We start from the raw sequence: 15,581 nt of genomic DNA, 5'->3' as shown, positions 1-15,581 counted from the left end.
CATGGGGCTGTCCCCAGCCATGCGCTGCCCCACGCCCCTCATGATCCCCCCAGAAGCTGGAGATGCAGACCAGAGAGCTTTATTGGAATGGTGACTATTCCTTGGCTTTGGCAGCGCGATCGGCCACAGCTGCTACGAGCGCGGCCCCTTTCCCTGAGCCATCCTCTGATAGCATGAAGGTCACATTACACTTGGGTGCCAGGTCCTTCAGTGTCATCTGGAGGTTGTTGGAAAAGCTAGGCAGGATGGAAGGGGAGGGTGAGGACTGATGCTCCCACCCTATGCACACCATGCCTCGCACCACAGACCTCTTCATAGGGCAAGGATGCCCCATGGGTGCCTGCTGCCCCTGGCCCCACTCACCATGGGTGCAGCTTGTACAAGGTGCCATCCACCCCAACAGTGACAGACAGTTGGTCCACGCCTCGGCTCTCCCGCATCTTCTCCACCACAGCAGCCAAGCCAGCAGCGCAGAGCTGGGCCGCGCGCAGAGACACGGTCTGGCACACCTCCCGCATCAGCACGCAGTCCTCAAAGCTGGCATCGAGCTCCAGTTCGTTCAGGATGGTCCGGATCTGCCGCAAGGCCAGCCCATTGCTGTCCGGACCAATGCCATTGTTAGCAGCAGAGTCCCCATCCCCATCACTGTCCCCATTACCCTGTCTGTGCCACATCATGTAGCCTGGCTCTTCACCTGGTGTTCTGACACCCCCACCCTGAGTTCAGGGAACCCATAGGAACCCAACACTCACAGCTCGATGGTAGAGAGGAATTTGGTCTTGAAGATGTCCTTGGTCTGGAGTTTGGGGGAGGGTTTCCCTTGGAACAAGAGCTCTTTCTCTGTCATTACCACCAGGATCTGACGCACGATCTCGCCCAGGTACATGCCACTGATGAGCTTCTCAAACCTATCCAAGGCACAGCCTCAGCTAGGCACAGCCACCTGCTCCCACCCCCTCTGCCCCAGGGCCCTCACCCACCTCTGCTTGCCCGGGTTGATGGTGGTTTCATCCACCACCAGGTCGAAGCGGGTGAAGAGATGGTCTAGGCAGCCGTTGTCCCCAAAGGCCCCCCACTCCATGTTGATGCACATGCGGCCCTGGTCCCCCTCCACAGTGCCCACGTTCTTCATCTCCTCCATGTAACAGGCATTGGTCCCTGTCCCTGCAGGCCCCATGCTGGTGTCACCCCCATCGCAGGTCTGGTAGAGGCATGTGGCCATGCCATGGTGGGTAGAGGGGTGGTGAGGAGATGGGGAACTTCCTGGATGCAGAGATGCTTCTCACCCACAATGAGGCCGATTTCACATTTGGGGTCATCATAACCACAGGCCATCATGGTTCCCACTGTGTCGTTGACCAGAGCCACCACCTGCATCCCTAAGTGCTGCCAAATAGGAGATGGAGACACGTGGTCTAGTGGCATCCAGACACTTCCTGGGGCGGACACTGTCTGGATGCAGGTCCCCCCTACCCTGGAGACAGGGACAGGCCACCAGACATTCCCTACCCGTTTGCGCTTGGCAGCGTCCCGCAGCAGCTGGACAACATCCTGTCCAACGCAGCCTGAGGCGCTGAAGCCTTTGGTCCAGGTCAGCAGCAATGCCTGCAACAGTGGCCAGATCAGGAGTCAGGGCAGCACACATCCTGGGGTCCTTCCCACCATCCTGGTGCTGGAGCCACCCCCTCACCTTATCCAGGCCCACTTGCTGGCAGGGGAAAGAGAAGGTGAAGCCAAGAGGCAGCATCTGTGCCACCAGGTTCTGCTTCGTCTGGAAGTCTATGATGCAGTCGATGATGTGGTCGAAAAGCTGTGGAGAGTGAGCATGGTGAGCATGGCCTAGGCTGGGGCAATGCTGGGGGGCCTCTCCCAGCCCCATCATGGCCCCATGGAGAGCAACTAGGGAGGCAATGCCCACACCCTCGCCTCAGCCACTGGGTCACAGGTCCTCAGTCTCACCTCCTCGCCACTGCCCTGCATGACGCCAACTGGGATGACGTAGATCTCGCTGGCCATGGTGATGCCAGCCTCTGCAATGCGTACCACCAGCACACGGAAATTGGTTCCCCCCAGGTCCAGCGCCAGGAAGTCGCCTTTCTCTGCGGGGAGCCAGCACAGTGCACTAGCAGGGTCACAGCCTCCTCAGCACCCCACTGCCAGTGTCCCCGTTCCTTACCAGTGCCATCAGGTGTGTGAGTAACGTAGGTGGGCAGCATGCGGACAGAGGCACTGGGATTGGTCTCCTTACCCAGGCCCCGATCCATCTCCTGCCTCATCAGTGTCTGGACTTTCACCAGGTCATCGCGGCTGAGCCGTAGCGGGCCCAGCACCTCATTCACTGCACGGCGCTGGGCTGCCAGGCGCAAAGCCACTGCTGTCACCATGGCTGCCCCCCGCCCAGAGCCATCTCTCGAGGCCAGGATGGTGGCCATGCACTCAGGGGCCAGTAGCCTTGACACACTCACCACGATCTCCTCAAACCTGCCCAGGATGAAGAGGATAGCATGGGCTGGGTGTGAGGCACCCCACTGGGGTAGCACCCCACTGGGAGCCCTGTGTTCCTCATCACCTGGAGTAGCCCGCGAACAATTCTCCTTCCACCCCCACGTTGACCATCAGCGACTCCAAATCCCGGGTCTGGCACATGTAGCTGAGGATGGCAGCCAGCCCAGTGGCATGGAATGTGGCAGCACGCCCCATCACTGCCCGGCAGATCTGCTGCATCCGGCCGCAATCCCGCTCGCTGGGCTGTAGCCCCACCGCCTCCAGAATCCTCTTAACTTCAGTTATGCTGTCCTCGTTGCTAGAAGGCAGATCACAGCCTTGCAGCAACCTGCAGGTTCACCAGCCCGCAGCCAAGAACACCCATCCATCACCCCCCATCCTCCCACCCCCGGCAGCTCCTGGTCCTCAGACACTCACTTGACAATCTCTTGAAGATGTTGCATTGTGAACACTCCCTTCTCCTTCAGGACAGCAGTATCAGTCCCAGTGAACATAGCTTTCTCAGCAGTCAGGGCAATCAGCACGTGCCTGACAATCTCCCCCAGGTACAGGGTGCCCACCATCTTCTCAAACCTGTGTGAGTTTGAGTCCACATGGGAGTCAGTCATGCCTCCCTAGCAGCACCTCTTGGCCCTTTAAGAGCACCCAGGAGCATTGCAGGGGAATGAGTGCTCCTCTTGGTGGGGCCTGACATGCTCAGGGATAGATAGGGAGCCTGTCTTTTCTCGGGGAGAAATAGCACCTCTTTTCCCCAGGGTTGGAAGATTCCTCATCCACAGCTTGATCGAAGGGTGTGACGAGGTCTTTCAGGGTGCCATCATCCCCAAAGCAGCCCCACTCAGTGTTGACACACATCCGCCCGCTGGTCTCCTCTGTTGTTTCCACCAGGTACGCCTCGGCCATGAAGCAACAGTTGGAGCCCTTGTCTGCAGGAGTGATGGGGCTGAGCACCAGCACGGCCCCCCCAGCAGCACCACCACGGCACGAGCCGTGCCCAGGTCTCACCTGCAACCATGGCGACCTCACAGGCTCTCCCCTCCATGCTGCAGGTCATCATGGTGCCCACAGTGTCATTCATCAGGGCAACAACTTCCACGTGGCGGGACTGGCTAGGAGCAGATTGAGAAGATTTCCTGCCCTTAAACCAACCGCCTCCCCCACTGGCCTCCCCCTCCTTATCTGGGCCAGCATGCTTATCGATGGCTGTCTGCAGCATTTCCACCACGTCCTTCCCCACCACGCCACTGCACTTGAAGCCCTTGGACCAGGAGAGGAGTTCTGCCTGTGGAGAAAATGTGGCAGAGCCATTGACCTCTGGCACCAGGACGGTTCCTCTCCCCACTGCTGCTGTGCTGTGGTCACAGCCTGGGGCAGGGCTCTCCCCCTCACCTTGTTCAGCTGTGTCTGTCGGCAAGTGAAGGGGAACACAAAGCCCAAGGGGAGGCATTGCTCAGAGTTGGTGTCAGGGCTGGTGGTCTCAGACAGGAACTGGGTCACGCATTGTGCAATGAAGTTAAAGAGCTGCAAAGTTATGACTGGGGGTAAGGGCTGCTTGCTTTGCTCAGTACCCAGGCTGTGAAAGGCAGCCTTGAGCTCCAACCAGCCCGGTGCCCTGCCGAGCCTCCGTGATGCTGGGCAGCCCAGCACCAGCCACCCTTTGCCATGGCCTCCTCATACCGCTTCCCCCTCGCCCTGTGTGATGCCCTCTGGCAGCTCGTAGATTTTGTACATCATTTGGGGACTCAAGTTTCCATCTCCGTAGAGGGTCACCAGCAGGGTCCGAACCTGGGTCTGGCACAGCTCCACCACCAGAAAGTTGCCCTTCTCTATGGGGAAACAGAGACAGTGTCAGGCAGAGGCCTTTCCTGTGGCAGATCTCCCAAAATCTGCTCCTTGCCCTGTCCCAGGGATAGTCACTGACCCAGGGAGGAAGATCCTGAGATCCTGAGACTCTCAGAGGGGCCAAGGGAACAAGCTTCTGGCTACTGCCCCTGCACTGGGGAGTGGCAGAGAAGCTTATGGACCCTATAACTCATCCAAGAGTGGTTTACCCCTCCCAGCATCCCCAGGTCAACTCCAGTGAGGTGTGCAGGGCTGCCGGTAGCAGAACAGTTCATCCTCAGGCTGGGCTGCCTTACCAGTGCCATTGGGAGTGGAGCAGATGTAGGTGGGCAGCATCCGCACTTTGGCCTGTGCATGTGTCTGGCGGCTCAGCCCCTTGCACATGTCCTGTATCATGTGGCCCTTCATAACATGCAGCCTCTCCAGTGGGATGCTGAGTGATCGCAGGGCTCGTTGTATCTGGGGATGGTGCATTAGGGCAGAGGTGCAGAAACTAAGGGCAGGGAACTTACGACAGGAGCAGGGACAGGCCTTACCGGCGTGCTGTGGGAACTATCAGGATTGCCCCCTGACCTGCATGGAGGGAGGTGGCATGTCACCCACTGAGCTCTGGCCTGCAGGACAGGACAAATGCCTGCCCTTGCCCAGGCACACAGTGGGGCTGGGGGGCCTGTACCCAGCTCTGCTCCCACCTGCTGTCTATGTCCATGACCATTGAGGGGTCCATATGGTCGTCCTTGTGCGGTACCTTCCCACTGCCTCTGCGGTCGTGGAGGAGAAGGCCGTGCCCCGTCACGGTCATAGGGCTGAGCGTGGGGGCGGAGGAAGCAGAGGGTCCCCACGACCTGCAAGAGGCCAGAGGCTGATGTTTGTCCCCTGCAACAGCCTGAGGGATCCGGGGAACCTAGCGGCCCCTCCCGGGCCCCACAGCGGTCTCCGCAGGGCAGGAGCCGCTCACCGGCCCACGTACCGGCTGTCCTGCTCGTGCGCGCCCAGGCCTTGGTCTGCTCTATCCGCCCCGCCGGGCCGGCCATTTTGGGATGTGGGCCGGGTGCTGCGACTGCCCATGGTGGCGAGGCAGGGGCCGATGGTGGGGGCCGGTGTTTGGAGCCGGTGTGGGGCCGGGGCCGGCTGTGGCCGGGGCCGGTGTAGGGGCCGATGGTGGCCGGGGCCGGTGTAGGGCCCGGTGGTGGCCGGGGCGGCGTGCGGGGCCGGCGGTGGCCGCGGCCGCTGTGAGGGGCCGTTATGGGGCCGGCACCCGCGCCGGCGAGAGCGGGGCCGTTGCCGCCGCCGTCCCCCTGGCAACAGCCGCGCCCAGGCTCGCCATTGGTCGGCCCGCCGCGAGCCGGCCCCGCCGCGGCCAATGGGCGGCGCCGCTCCGGGCCCCACCCTCGTGAGGGGCCGCTCCCCGCTCCGCGCTCCCGGCCGCGCGGCAGCGCCGTTTAAAGCCCGGGTTTAATGAGCTCCGCACCAGCTCGTGCCATTAATTAGCCATGGGTCGCCCTCCCCCGTTCCTCGTAAGGATGCTCTCGGGGAGCAGATCCCTCTAAGGCCCGGTGCGAGGCAGGCAAAGCCCCGGGGAGCGACAGGGGACAGGGAAAGCACCAAGGACACCGGGACACCGCGGCCGTGGCTCCTCCGGTCCTTGCATCCGCTGACTGCGGCTGTCAGCTGGCACCAAGGTGCCCTCTGCCCCTCCCGGCTGGGAGTGTCAGTGCTGTGCTGCTGCACAGAGCCCAGGACACTGCAGCCTCTGCCCCGAGCCCTCCCCACCAACCCCAGCTCCAGGAGAGGCCCCTGGCAGTGGGATTGGGGACTCACCGCCCGCTGCTTCTTCTCTCCTCCCTCCTGTGCCCTCCCATTCCCCAGAGAAAGCCAGCACAGCTCTGCCGTGGTGCTGCAGTTTCATAAAAACATACATAAATATATTTCCATTTCTGTAAGAGAGAGCAAAGCTGCACAGGCACCTATAAAACACACAGTCACTTCTCCACCCAGCGCTCCCAGCACAGGTCATATAAAACATATAAAAGGGGCGCAGGAGACAAAGGCTGCAGGTGAAGCAGGGGTACAGTGCCAAGGAGACCCTCGCTGGGGCACAGGGAGCGGCCGGGGGTCCCTGCAGCATTGCCACCCTCAGAACTTGTGCCTTCTCCGGCGGCAGCCTCTGGGCCGGTGCTGGCTGCCTGCACGGAGAGCCATGCATGGCTCCGAGTCCACCACGCCATCCATGCCTTCCAAGGAGATGCCGGGTTTGGCAGGGGAGCCATGGAAAGGGAGGTGCTGAAGGGAGACGGGGCTGTCTGCTGACGGCTCCCCATCAGCGGCTGAGAGTGTGGGAGAGGAGTGCTGGTCTCCTAATCCAGTGAGGGGAGTCCCCGCGTCAGCACCTGCAACAAAAGCACACATCAGCCCTCCTGTGAGCCACGGGTGCTGCCAAAGCACCTCTCCCCCCTCTTCTCCTCCTGTCCTTGGATCCATGGAGGGAAGCACTGGTGCACAGACAGGGACAGCAGAAGCCTCCCACATCCCCCAGAAAGCTGGACATGGCTTGGGGCAATGGTTCAGAGGACCCCCCTACTCCTGCAAGGGCTCTGGTGTGGGTCCAGTGGGCACACACCCAGTGGGTACTGGCAGGAATGTGTGCAGCCAGCTGGGGAATGCTGACAGCCAGCTAAGCCCACAGCCCCCTGCTCTGCTCAGAAAGAACAGACCCTTCCAAGGGGAATTTACTCTCCCAGAACAGCCCAGGCTGAGCCAGGACCAAAAGGGGAGAGCTGGGCAAAGCAGCAACAACCCAGCCAGGCTGGAATAGAAAGTTCTCCACCTTCAAATTTGCTCTCCGAGAGCTCCAGCATCCTGAGGAGTCCTCTCTCCTGCCTTCCAGTGTCCTGCCAAGGAGAGGAGAACAACCATCACAGCACTGCCACGAGGGAACCCCTTAGCCAGGATGGTTCCCCCAGCCCTCAGGGTCAGGCTGGGCACAAGAGGGACTGCTGCCACCCGAGGGAAGGGCACTGCTCTGTGCCCAGCCCAACCAGTGCTCAAGCAGAGGCAGCAGAGAGCAGTAATCAAGCAGAACCTGGTGAAGAGGGAGGCCAGGGTACAGGATGCCACCCCCAAGCCCAGCCAGCAAGCACAGGGCTGTGATAAAAGGGGGCATCAGGGGCTCTGACACCGCTGGAACACATCCCCCAGCACTGCATGTCCAAGGGCAGACTCAGCCCACTCTGTCCATGGGTATTGGTGCTTGGTGCTGGAGGGAAGGGTGTTCCTTCAGGGCACAGCCAGACAGGGAACACACCTTGTGCCCTCTCTCTGCCCCTGGGAAGATGCAGCCATGCTGGTCACACATGCTAGGGGAAGATCACTTGGCCTGGCTGCTTTGAGCCTCACTGGCCTAGCAGAATCCCCTCTCCTGGCTGCTCCCTGCCCCCAGAACTGCTCTGGAAGGCACTGGCATCCCAGCTGTGGTGTTGGAGTTGCAAATCCCCCCAAAATGGGCCACTGCAGGAAGCTGCAAGCCTAACTGTGCCATTAGGAAGCTTTGCAATGGCGCAGCCAACATCCAGGCTTCCCCAGTGAGCTGCCACTGCAGTAAAAGACAAAGCCAGAGGTAACAGAGCCTTGCTGAACCTTCCCAAAGAGCCCCCTGGCTTCAGCATCTTTCCCCCATCCCCTGTGCCTGCTTGCAGGACCCACACAGCAGCCAGCTGTGGGGTACAGGGACAGAATCAGAGCCCCCACAGAGCTGGTCACGTGCAGGAGCAGCCATGCCCTGCAGTACTCTGAACCACACAGTGCTTGGCTGTATCCCAGCCAAAATCATCAACCAGAAATCTCATCATTTGCATCTGAATCCCCAAAGGGCTGAGGTCTGTGATGGATTTAAGGGATTATACAAAACTAAGACATCATGTTGCATCTTCATGCCGTGAATCACATTTCTGAGCGCAGGCAAAGCCGCAGCACGAGGCTTTTGCCTGCAGGAGCCAGCAGGAAGGCCTGGAAGGACCCTCTGTGCTCCCCTGGGACTGCCATGAGCAGGAAAAGGCACGGTGGGGGCTAACACCTGGAGAGTGACTGTGAGGCAGCTGCCACCCACGCTCCTGCCTCCCACCTCCTCTAGCGAGGCACATCGCCCACACCCAGCACACCTCCAGCACACTCACTCCCCCACAACTCCCCTGGGACATTGCTGCTGCTGCTCCCAGCACTGAGCATTTCCCCTGCTCTGGCTCCAAAGCCTTCCCCGTGGGAATGGGCCTGTGGGTATCCAGAGAGGTTTGTCATGCTGACGCTGGCCTCCCCTCCATCGACATTCAGCAGAGGAAGGCTGCAGGACTGAGGCTGTGCTGGCTGGCAGCAGGACAGCCCTGGCTGCCTGCCCACTGCTGGCAGCTCTGCTGGATTAGCTCACCCCTGGGACCGCTCCGTGCTCCCACAGACCGTCGTGGGAAGGAGGGCAATGAGTTCTCTGTCCACAGCAGCCCACAGGGACAGGCAATCCTACACCAGGTCAGCTCATCCCTGCCAGCCAGGGAAGCAGCTCCTGCTGCCAGCCCGGCCCCACAGGCAGCACAAAGCAAAGGGGATGGTGTGCAGGGGCGCCCCTCACCTTGGCTCTTCGCAGCCTCCTGGTTCCCTGAGCTTGCCTAGCAGCCTGAAGGCAGCTGTCCACGTGCCTCTGATACTGCAGCAGTGGCACCAGTGACTTACAGAGGTAGCACTTCTCACACCTGCCAGGCAGCAAAGGACAGAGCACTGCATTAGGATTCACCCTGCACCGGGCTCCCAGACACCAGCAGTGACTCCTCTCCCCCAGGCCATGCTGTGGAGAAGACGTGTCACCAAATCCAGTCTCACCCAGTGGGGTCAGGCCGGCACCAATCTCAAGGACTGAGTGATTATCAGTTCTCCCTGCCTGCTCCTCTGTGTCCTGCTGCTGCAGCAGCGGGACAGTAATCAAATCTGCTCATCTAACTATCTCGAACACCACTGATTTTTCCCCAGACATAAAGCACCCTGTCAAAATCTACAGAAATGAAGTGCAAGGGCTTCGCAAAGGGGAGTTAAATTCTGCCTGAAAAGCAAACCAAGTGTGTTAAATCAGAGAGACATTTTACCAGGGCTGGATGAACTTGTCTGACTAGTAAATCAAGCCTTTCTCTGCACTGTCTCCATTTTACATCGTGCCATGCAGGGAGAGGAATTGCAGAGCACATGCTCCTGCTGGGGGGTTGCCTCAGCTTGTTTCTCAAACCCCCTCGTTTGGGTGGAAGATGCTCAGGCTCACGCAGGACAACTGAGTGTTCTTGGGAAGAAGATTATTCTGGGTGAGAGGAGATGAAGGTCAGGCATAGATTTACACAGCTACACTCACTTCCACACCAGCTCTCAGCAAGGACTGCACCCTGCAGAAGAGGACACTGGCTGTTCAGGAGGGAAGCTGCATCCAGGAATGGACTGTCTCCAGGAAGAGACAAAGCCCCCAGGGACCAGCCCCAGCAACATTGTGTTCAGTTTGATAGTGGTACTCTCTGAGTGAAACACCCCAGGCTCTAAAATGCATATGGAGAGCCCCCATCGAGCAAAACTCTGCAGCACTTTTTCCCGTATTTTCTTTCCAGTCAGTGCTGATTACCCAGATAATGTGTCTAAACAGAAGCTGTCCTCTCTATAATTAGCCTAATTCCATTAGTGATGTTGCCATCCACTGTTTGTAACAGCAAAATTGCTTCCATAGCAGGGATTTTACTGTCAGATCCTCTCTTATGATGCTTTGTGTGGGTGGCAGGAGGAGGGGCTGCATGGAGAGAGATTAAACAAAGCCACTGCTATTCTGAAAGTCTAATTTAATTAAGAATATCACTACAGGTGCCATGTTGACATCCTCCATGTCCTGGCCTCTTCTTTTCCCGGGGTTACCAAGCTCAAACCTCCCATCAGAAACTGGCTGAGTTAGCACCATTTTAGCTACAGCTCCCCCCCAGAAGCCATGTGCCCCTGACCCGTCATGGATTGGGCTGAAAGGAAATCAGTGCAAAAATAAACAATCTGAGAACAGCAAATTCCTCTTGCTTCTGTTTAAATATAGCCAGCACTGCAACAAGAGGCACTGAGGAAAAGCAATTTCTTAGGGAAACACTGTTATAAGGCCAACGGCCAGCATATGTACAGGAATAAAGACATCCACAGCCAAGCTAGTACAGAAGCACAGAGATAATCTTGGAGGAGCAGGCATACCTACTTACTTGTCAATGTCTGAGGATGGTGGGCTGCTTTTACCACAGGCAGCTTTATTTCTTGCCTCTCTCTGACGCCGGGTGAGCACTGGAGAGAAACAGAAAGGGTTAACAAAAAGGGTTACTACCATTCACCCCAAATCATCCCTACATCATGCTCAAATGCACCAAGTTTCCATCACTTCCACTCAAAGCTGCAGCAGAAGTGATGGCAGAGGTGAAGAAGCAGTGGACTGGGACAAGCAGGGTTTTCTTTCCTACAGAAGAGGTTGCTGAACATGTGTCCTTTTTTCCTTGGGGGGATTTTGAAAAATTTACCTTTCCCAGACTGGGGAGCCAGCTGACCACTTCACACCTAATTTGCCAGAAACAGCTGGATTGGCAGTCTGTAGTTTACAGGAATTTCAGAGCTGCTGACAGCAGTGTGACAGCCTGAGAGCAGCGTTACCCAGCTGCTCTGGCAGCACGGCCCAGCTCCCTGCCAAGCCAGGCTCCCGTGCCTGCTGCAGGATGGGACAGTGCCAGCTGTGGGCTCAGGGGAATGCAGAGCCAAGGCAAGGGCTCTGCAGAGGCACCAGACCTTTGATGGAGAGCCTGGCTGGGAAGGGACACAGCTCACACTGGAAAGGGGAGTTACAACATTAGCCCACACTCATTGCTTTCCCACTGCCCATGTGAACCGTGTGTTATTGTCACAGACAGCCCTGGCAGTCCCCTGGATGAAGATCTCCAGCAGGAGCAGTGCTGCTCTCCAGAAGCTCCAACACATGGGCAGCCAGTGAGATCCCAGCTGAGCAGCTGATGACGGGCCCAACCATTTCTGTTCCCCCAGCAAGCCCCAGCAGCCTTTCCCCACTGGCTCTGCAGGCATCTGCAGGGAGCACGTTGGAGTGTTGTCCCTTTCAGTTGAATTCCTCTCAGCGTATTCCTGTTGACATACCACCAGCAAAGATCCTCAGGGAACATTTCAGATAGCTTAGCTTGCTTCACCAGGGACGTTCAAGACTCCAGCTCCCAAACAGATGTCACAGTGAGCGCTCTCAGGCATGCTGGCTAAGGGGACAATGCAGGGAGCTGTTTTACGCCTTGGTGATGCTGCTTCCCATACTCAAGAGGACCAAAGTCTGACTCCAAGGTATAGACACAACAAACCTGTTATTGTTAGCACATCATCTGTGATAAAGAAAGCGAAGCACAAAATCCTGTGCGGAACAAAGAGAATTCTCCCGAGTTTTAGCAAAACTCCATTTCTAGAATGTTGGGCAACCCCAATATCTATCCACAATGCAGCACAGCCTTTCTTTCAGCGGCAATCACTGATCTGCAGCTACAACCAGCAATGTGCTGTGAAGTGCTCAGAGCTGGTGGGGCTGATGGGAGACAACCATGCTGAAGAAACAAGCTCAAGGCTTCCTGGGATGTGGGTATTGTCTCCTAGGCGATGACTGATACCAACAGCTCATCGCTCACAGGAACTAAAGCAAACGCCTCTCTTCAATATAGCCTGGCCCAGATTTGAAGCGGCAGCCTGACTAGGATGACTGGTAACAATGGCCACCCCCCAGGCCATCCAGCCTCCCGAGAAGCCAACCAACACGTGTGTTTGACAGCGTGGTGAGAACTGCTCTCCAAATCAGCGTGTGCTCGTTAATATTCTTTAACGAGCCTTGTGCACCAGCTCAGGTGTTAATCACTTCTATTTTCTTCCAAAAGCAGTGAACACATCTGGCATAATGGGCCCATTAGAGATGTCTGGGACTAGCTCTGCAGCTGCCCAGGAGAAGACCCTCAGCTGCAATGCTGGAAGAAGCAGCAGAGGAGAGAGTACAGGGCCAGCTGGTGGAACAACCCCTGCCCTCAAGAAGAGGGTTCAGAACAAGAAAAGACTTGCCACAGGCAAAATCCCCACCACAGAGCAGTGCTGACCTGCTTGTGTGACAGGAGCCTTGTAACCCTTCAAATGCAATGCTCTTTGCTGGGTCAGACATACTCTGTGGCCCAAGAACAACCTTTTCCCTCACTCGGCAATAATTCTGGTTGACAAGTCATTCTTGGCCTCCTTGGCTCCAGCATTCACCCTGGGGAAGAGCAGCAAACCCTGCCCAGTATGGCCCTGCTCTCAGCATATTCAGCCTGGGCATCTCCTGGGCTGCCAGGTCTGGCTGGCACGTGGAGCAGTGAGGTCAGAGCCACTGAGCTCCTCACCTCCCTGCTCAGCCCACCTGCAGTCTGATCTGCTCCCTGTGCTCTCTGTGCCACCTCCCTGCAGGATCCATCAGTGTCTGCCTCATGGCATCTTGTCCCCTCTCAGAAGCCACACAGTTTTCCTCTGCACCCATTTCATTGCTCTTTCTGCTGTATCAGTGCCACTTCTACTGATGTGAAGAGCTTTTTAACAGCACCAGTGCTGCTGCTGAAGACTGACAGCTGCATCAAGACTGCATTTGAGCCTTTGGGAGGAAGGGATATACCAAATCCTCATTTCCTGGGCTTGCTTGGGAACTGAGAATGCTGGATGGATGTAGATGGAGGGTGAGAGGCATTGAGTATGTCACAAAGCCCAGGAGTATTTGCTGTACTCGGCTGCAGCCAAGACTCCCTTCCAGACTGAGACCAGCAGATCCCTGCACTGGCAGCAGCAGGGGGAGATGGATGTGGTGACTCCAGCAGAGCCCTCTCACACAAGTGAGCCCCTTCAGCTGAGTGCATGAAGAAAGAGGGAGCTGGCACAGAAATTCCACAGCTCCACTCATTCACTTGGAATTAACACCAGTCACTGAGCTGGAAACCCAGGGCCTCAGCCCTCCCCAGCCTGGTACAGTGGCTAACACAACATCAGGCTCTTCTTTTTATTTACTCAGATCACAGGAAAGTGGAAATTCATGATAAGATTTTCATGCTGCCCAGGTACGTGGCGGTCTGGGCATCCAGCCAGGTTGACCATGTACGTAGGGGAAGCAACTGCAGCTCATCTTGCCCAGCTGCTCATTTGAAAACTTGCCCTTAGATATCAGCCAGACTGACTGGCCTCCTGAGACCTAAGACTGAGAGACTTTGGTGCATGATTATAAGAAGGAAGAAGAGAAGTAAAACCAGCAAGACCCCATCCTTTTGTAGTATTAAAATGAAAACCACTGACAGCTATAATTTGCAGGGCTGCAATTCCAGAGACATCAGGAGTAAGGCTAATTAATAAATCTGAAGACAGACTAAGAACCCCTGATCCAGTGCACCAAAGGAAAACTGAAGCCATTTTTTCTTAACAGATCAGGGCATGGCTCAGAGGGCAGAACTCTGACTTCCTCTCACACAAGGCTGCTGCTGTGCTCCCGAGGAAGCCAGCAGCCAGCCAAGAGCACACAGTGCTGCAGCACTAGAGAACAGCTTCTGGACCCACACAGGAGCTGGCATTTGCTTCAGAAGACAATTCTCTCACATCTTTTTTCTCCCCATGCATTAGCTTTACCTGTGGATGTTGTGCTAGTGGTGGATGCCAAGGCAACAGCGCTGGAAACAGAGTCCTTTTGTACCTGCATAGTTGTGCCAGGCTACTGTCTGGCCTCTGCTCAGAGCTGAACATCATCTCTGCCTATTCAACCCAAATCCCACAGACTAGCCCAGCAGCTGAGAGCCCTCTGGGTGCATTTGCCTTCCAACAGCTGTTGGAAACTGTCCTGAGGTGCCCCACGAGCCAGAGCCCCACAGGCAGGCAGGATTCTGCCCAAGCCTGGGAAGCCCATGGTACTGCAAAGAGTCTGGGTGCAAACAACACAGGTGGCTTAGACTGTTATGGCTAATAGAGCCTGGTCTCTACAGGGAAAATACTAGAATAACTGGCAATAGAAAACTCAAATTACTGTGATTTTTGTCCCAGACCCATTGCTCTGCTTACAGCCATTATTACAGAGCAAAATTCCTTTTATTCCAGGCTGGTTTCCTTACAGGAGGATTGTTCTGAACAAGCCAGAACAGCAGAGTAGCAATTCCAAAATAACTACCCTTACAAACATCCCCAAGGAGACCAGCCTGGAAGCAGAATGGAGAGGCCAGCCTTGAACTCTGTCCTGCTGAAAGCCAATGCCAAAGAAAAGAACAAATTCCCTTGCACTGCCAAAGACTTCAAAGCCTTTTCCTGATCACAGTCGGGATTCCCCAGGATCAATGGATACACTCTCAGTCCAGCCACACCAGGGACCAGAATACCACAAGGCCAAAGACATTCCTGCTAAAAGGCACACTAGAAATTCTGCTCCATTTTTTAACACAAATAAGACCTTTATCAGTCTCAAGGATGGGAGAGGAACTGTGATAATTTGTGATTTGCCTGAGCCAAATGCTTTGCATCAGTAGCTGGGCTGTGCCTGCAGAGACAACCTTCCACCAAAATTAAGCACCAGCCAGCATCAGCCTTTACTCTGGCTCCAGTTATCTTGACAGGACCCATGTCACATCCCCAAAGATATAGTATAGCAGGAACCTTTTATTTTTAAACTACATCAACTCTGCATTAAGATTACATGGTGAAACTTCCTCCTGCTAGAGGAATGCAGAAGTTACAGTTCTTGTACTAGCTATGATTTGCTCAAACATCATAGATTTAGGCTGCATTTAACAAGCCAGTATGTAACTGAAAATTATATATTCACAGCCTGAAAAGTTAATCTTATTACAAGCTACTACTTTGATATTACCTGACATTGTGCTAACACAGATTTTACATTTCAAGCAGCAGCTAAAACATAACTTACTGAATATGTTGATAACCAACCAGTGTATTTGTTCACTTAAGCTCTACAAAGGTTGGCTATGGAAAACTGATATGAAAAAGAATAAAAAGAGGATTAATATGGGCATTCTGTGCTTCTATGCCTCACTCTTCACATGAAGGAGAAAAATCCACACCCCTAGACTGATAGTTATCATTTTGCAATTTTAGTGAAACAAGAGGGAAACTTTTCTGCAGTCTCTGCCACCCAAACAGGCCATTTT

General features: G+C 55.9%; 2 protein-coding genes across 5 annotated transcripts in view; both read right to left on the bottom strand.

Moving 5' to 3' along the window:
* Positions 1 to 60: 60 nt before the first annotated feature.
* Positions 61 to 5,415, bottom strand: HK3 (hexokinase 3). Its single transcript, XM_054288294.1, has 19 exons — positions 5,318 to 5,415; positions 5,040 to 5,192; positions 4,884 to 4,920; positions 4,644 to 4,806; positions 4,183 to 4,331; positions 3,895 to 4,026; positions 3,511 to 3,787; positions 3,248 to 3,431; positions 2,923 to 3,078; positions 2,570 to 2,803; positions 2,177 to 2,481; positions 1,960 to 2,099; positions 1,691 to 1,810; positions 1,510 to 1,605; positions 1,287 to 1,386; positions 981 to 1,164; positions 753 to 908; positions 364 to 597; positions 61 to 236 (listed from the first exon to the last, which is right to left on the bottom strand). Exons 1-19 carry the CDS (start codon positions 5,413 to 5,415, stop codon positions 95 to 97), a joined length of 3,060 nt encoding a protein of 1,019 aa, XP_054144269.1. The 3' UTR covers positions 61 to 94.
* An 827-nt stretch (positions 5,416 to 6,242) lies between these two features.
* Positions 6,243 to 15,581, bottom strand: part of UIMC1 (ubiquitin interaction motif containing 1) — a 39,388-nt gene continuing 30,049 nt past the window's right edge. For 2 of the 4 annotated variants that reach the window (XM_054287920.1, XM_054287921.1), the window contains exons 10-13: positions 10,602 to 10,680; positions 8,966 to 9,086; positions 7,175 to 7,238; positions 6,243 to 6,737 (exon numbers count right to left, since the gene is read on the bottom strand). In XM_054287920.1, coding sequence (XP_054143895.1) covers positions 6,484 to 6,737; positions 7,175 to 7,238; positions 8,966 to 9,086; positions 10,602 to 10,680 — 518 coding nt within the window. In that variant the 3' untranslated portion in view covers positions 6,243 to 6,483. Of the gene's footprint in view, positions 6,738 to 7,174; positions 7,239 to 8,965; positions 9,087 to 10,593; positions 10,681 to 15,581 lie in introns of those variants that run through there. The other 2 variants (XM_054287922.1, XM_054287924.1) reach the window with 2 other exon arrangements.

The sequence above is a fragment of the Melozone crissalis genome, unplaced genomic scaffold (assembly GCF_028551555.1).
Source record: "Melozone crissalis strain CALT ecotype California unplaced genomic scaffold, PUWL_Pcris_2 ptg000061l_1, whole genome shotgun sequence".
In the NCBI taxonomy this organism is placed as follows: Eukaryota; Metazoa; Chordata; class Aves; order Passeriformes; family Passerellidae; genus Melozone; species Melozone crissalis.
The sequence above is the reverse complement of the archived record's forward strand: the minus strand, read 5'-3'. Positions and strand labels throughout refer to the sequence as shown.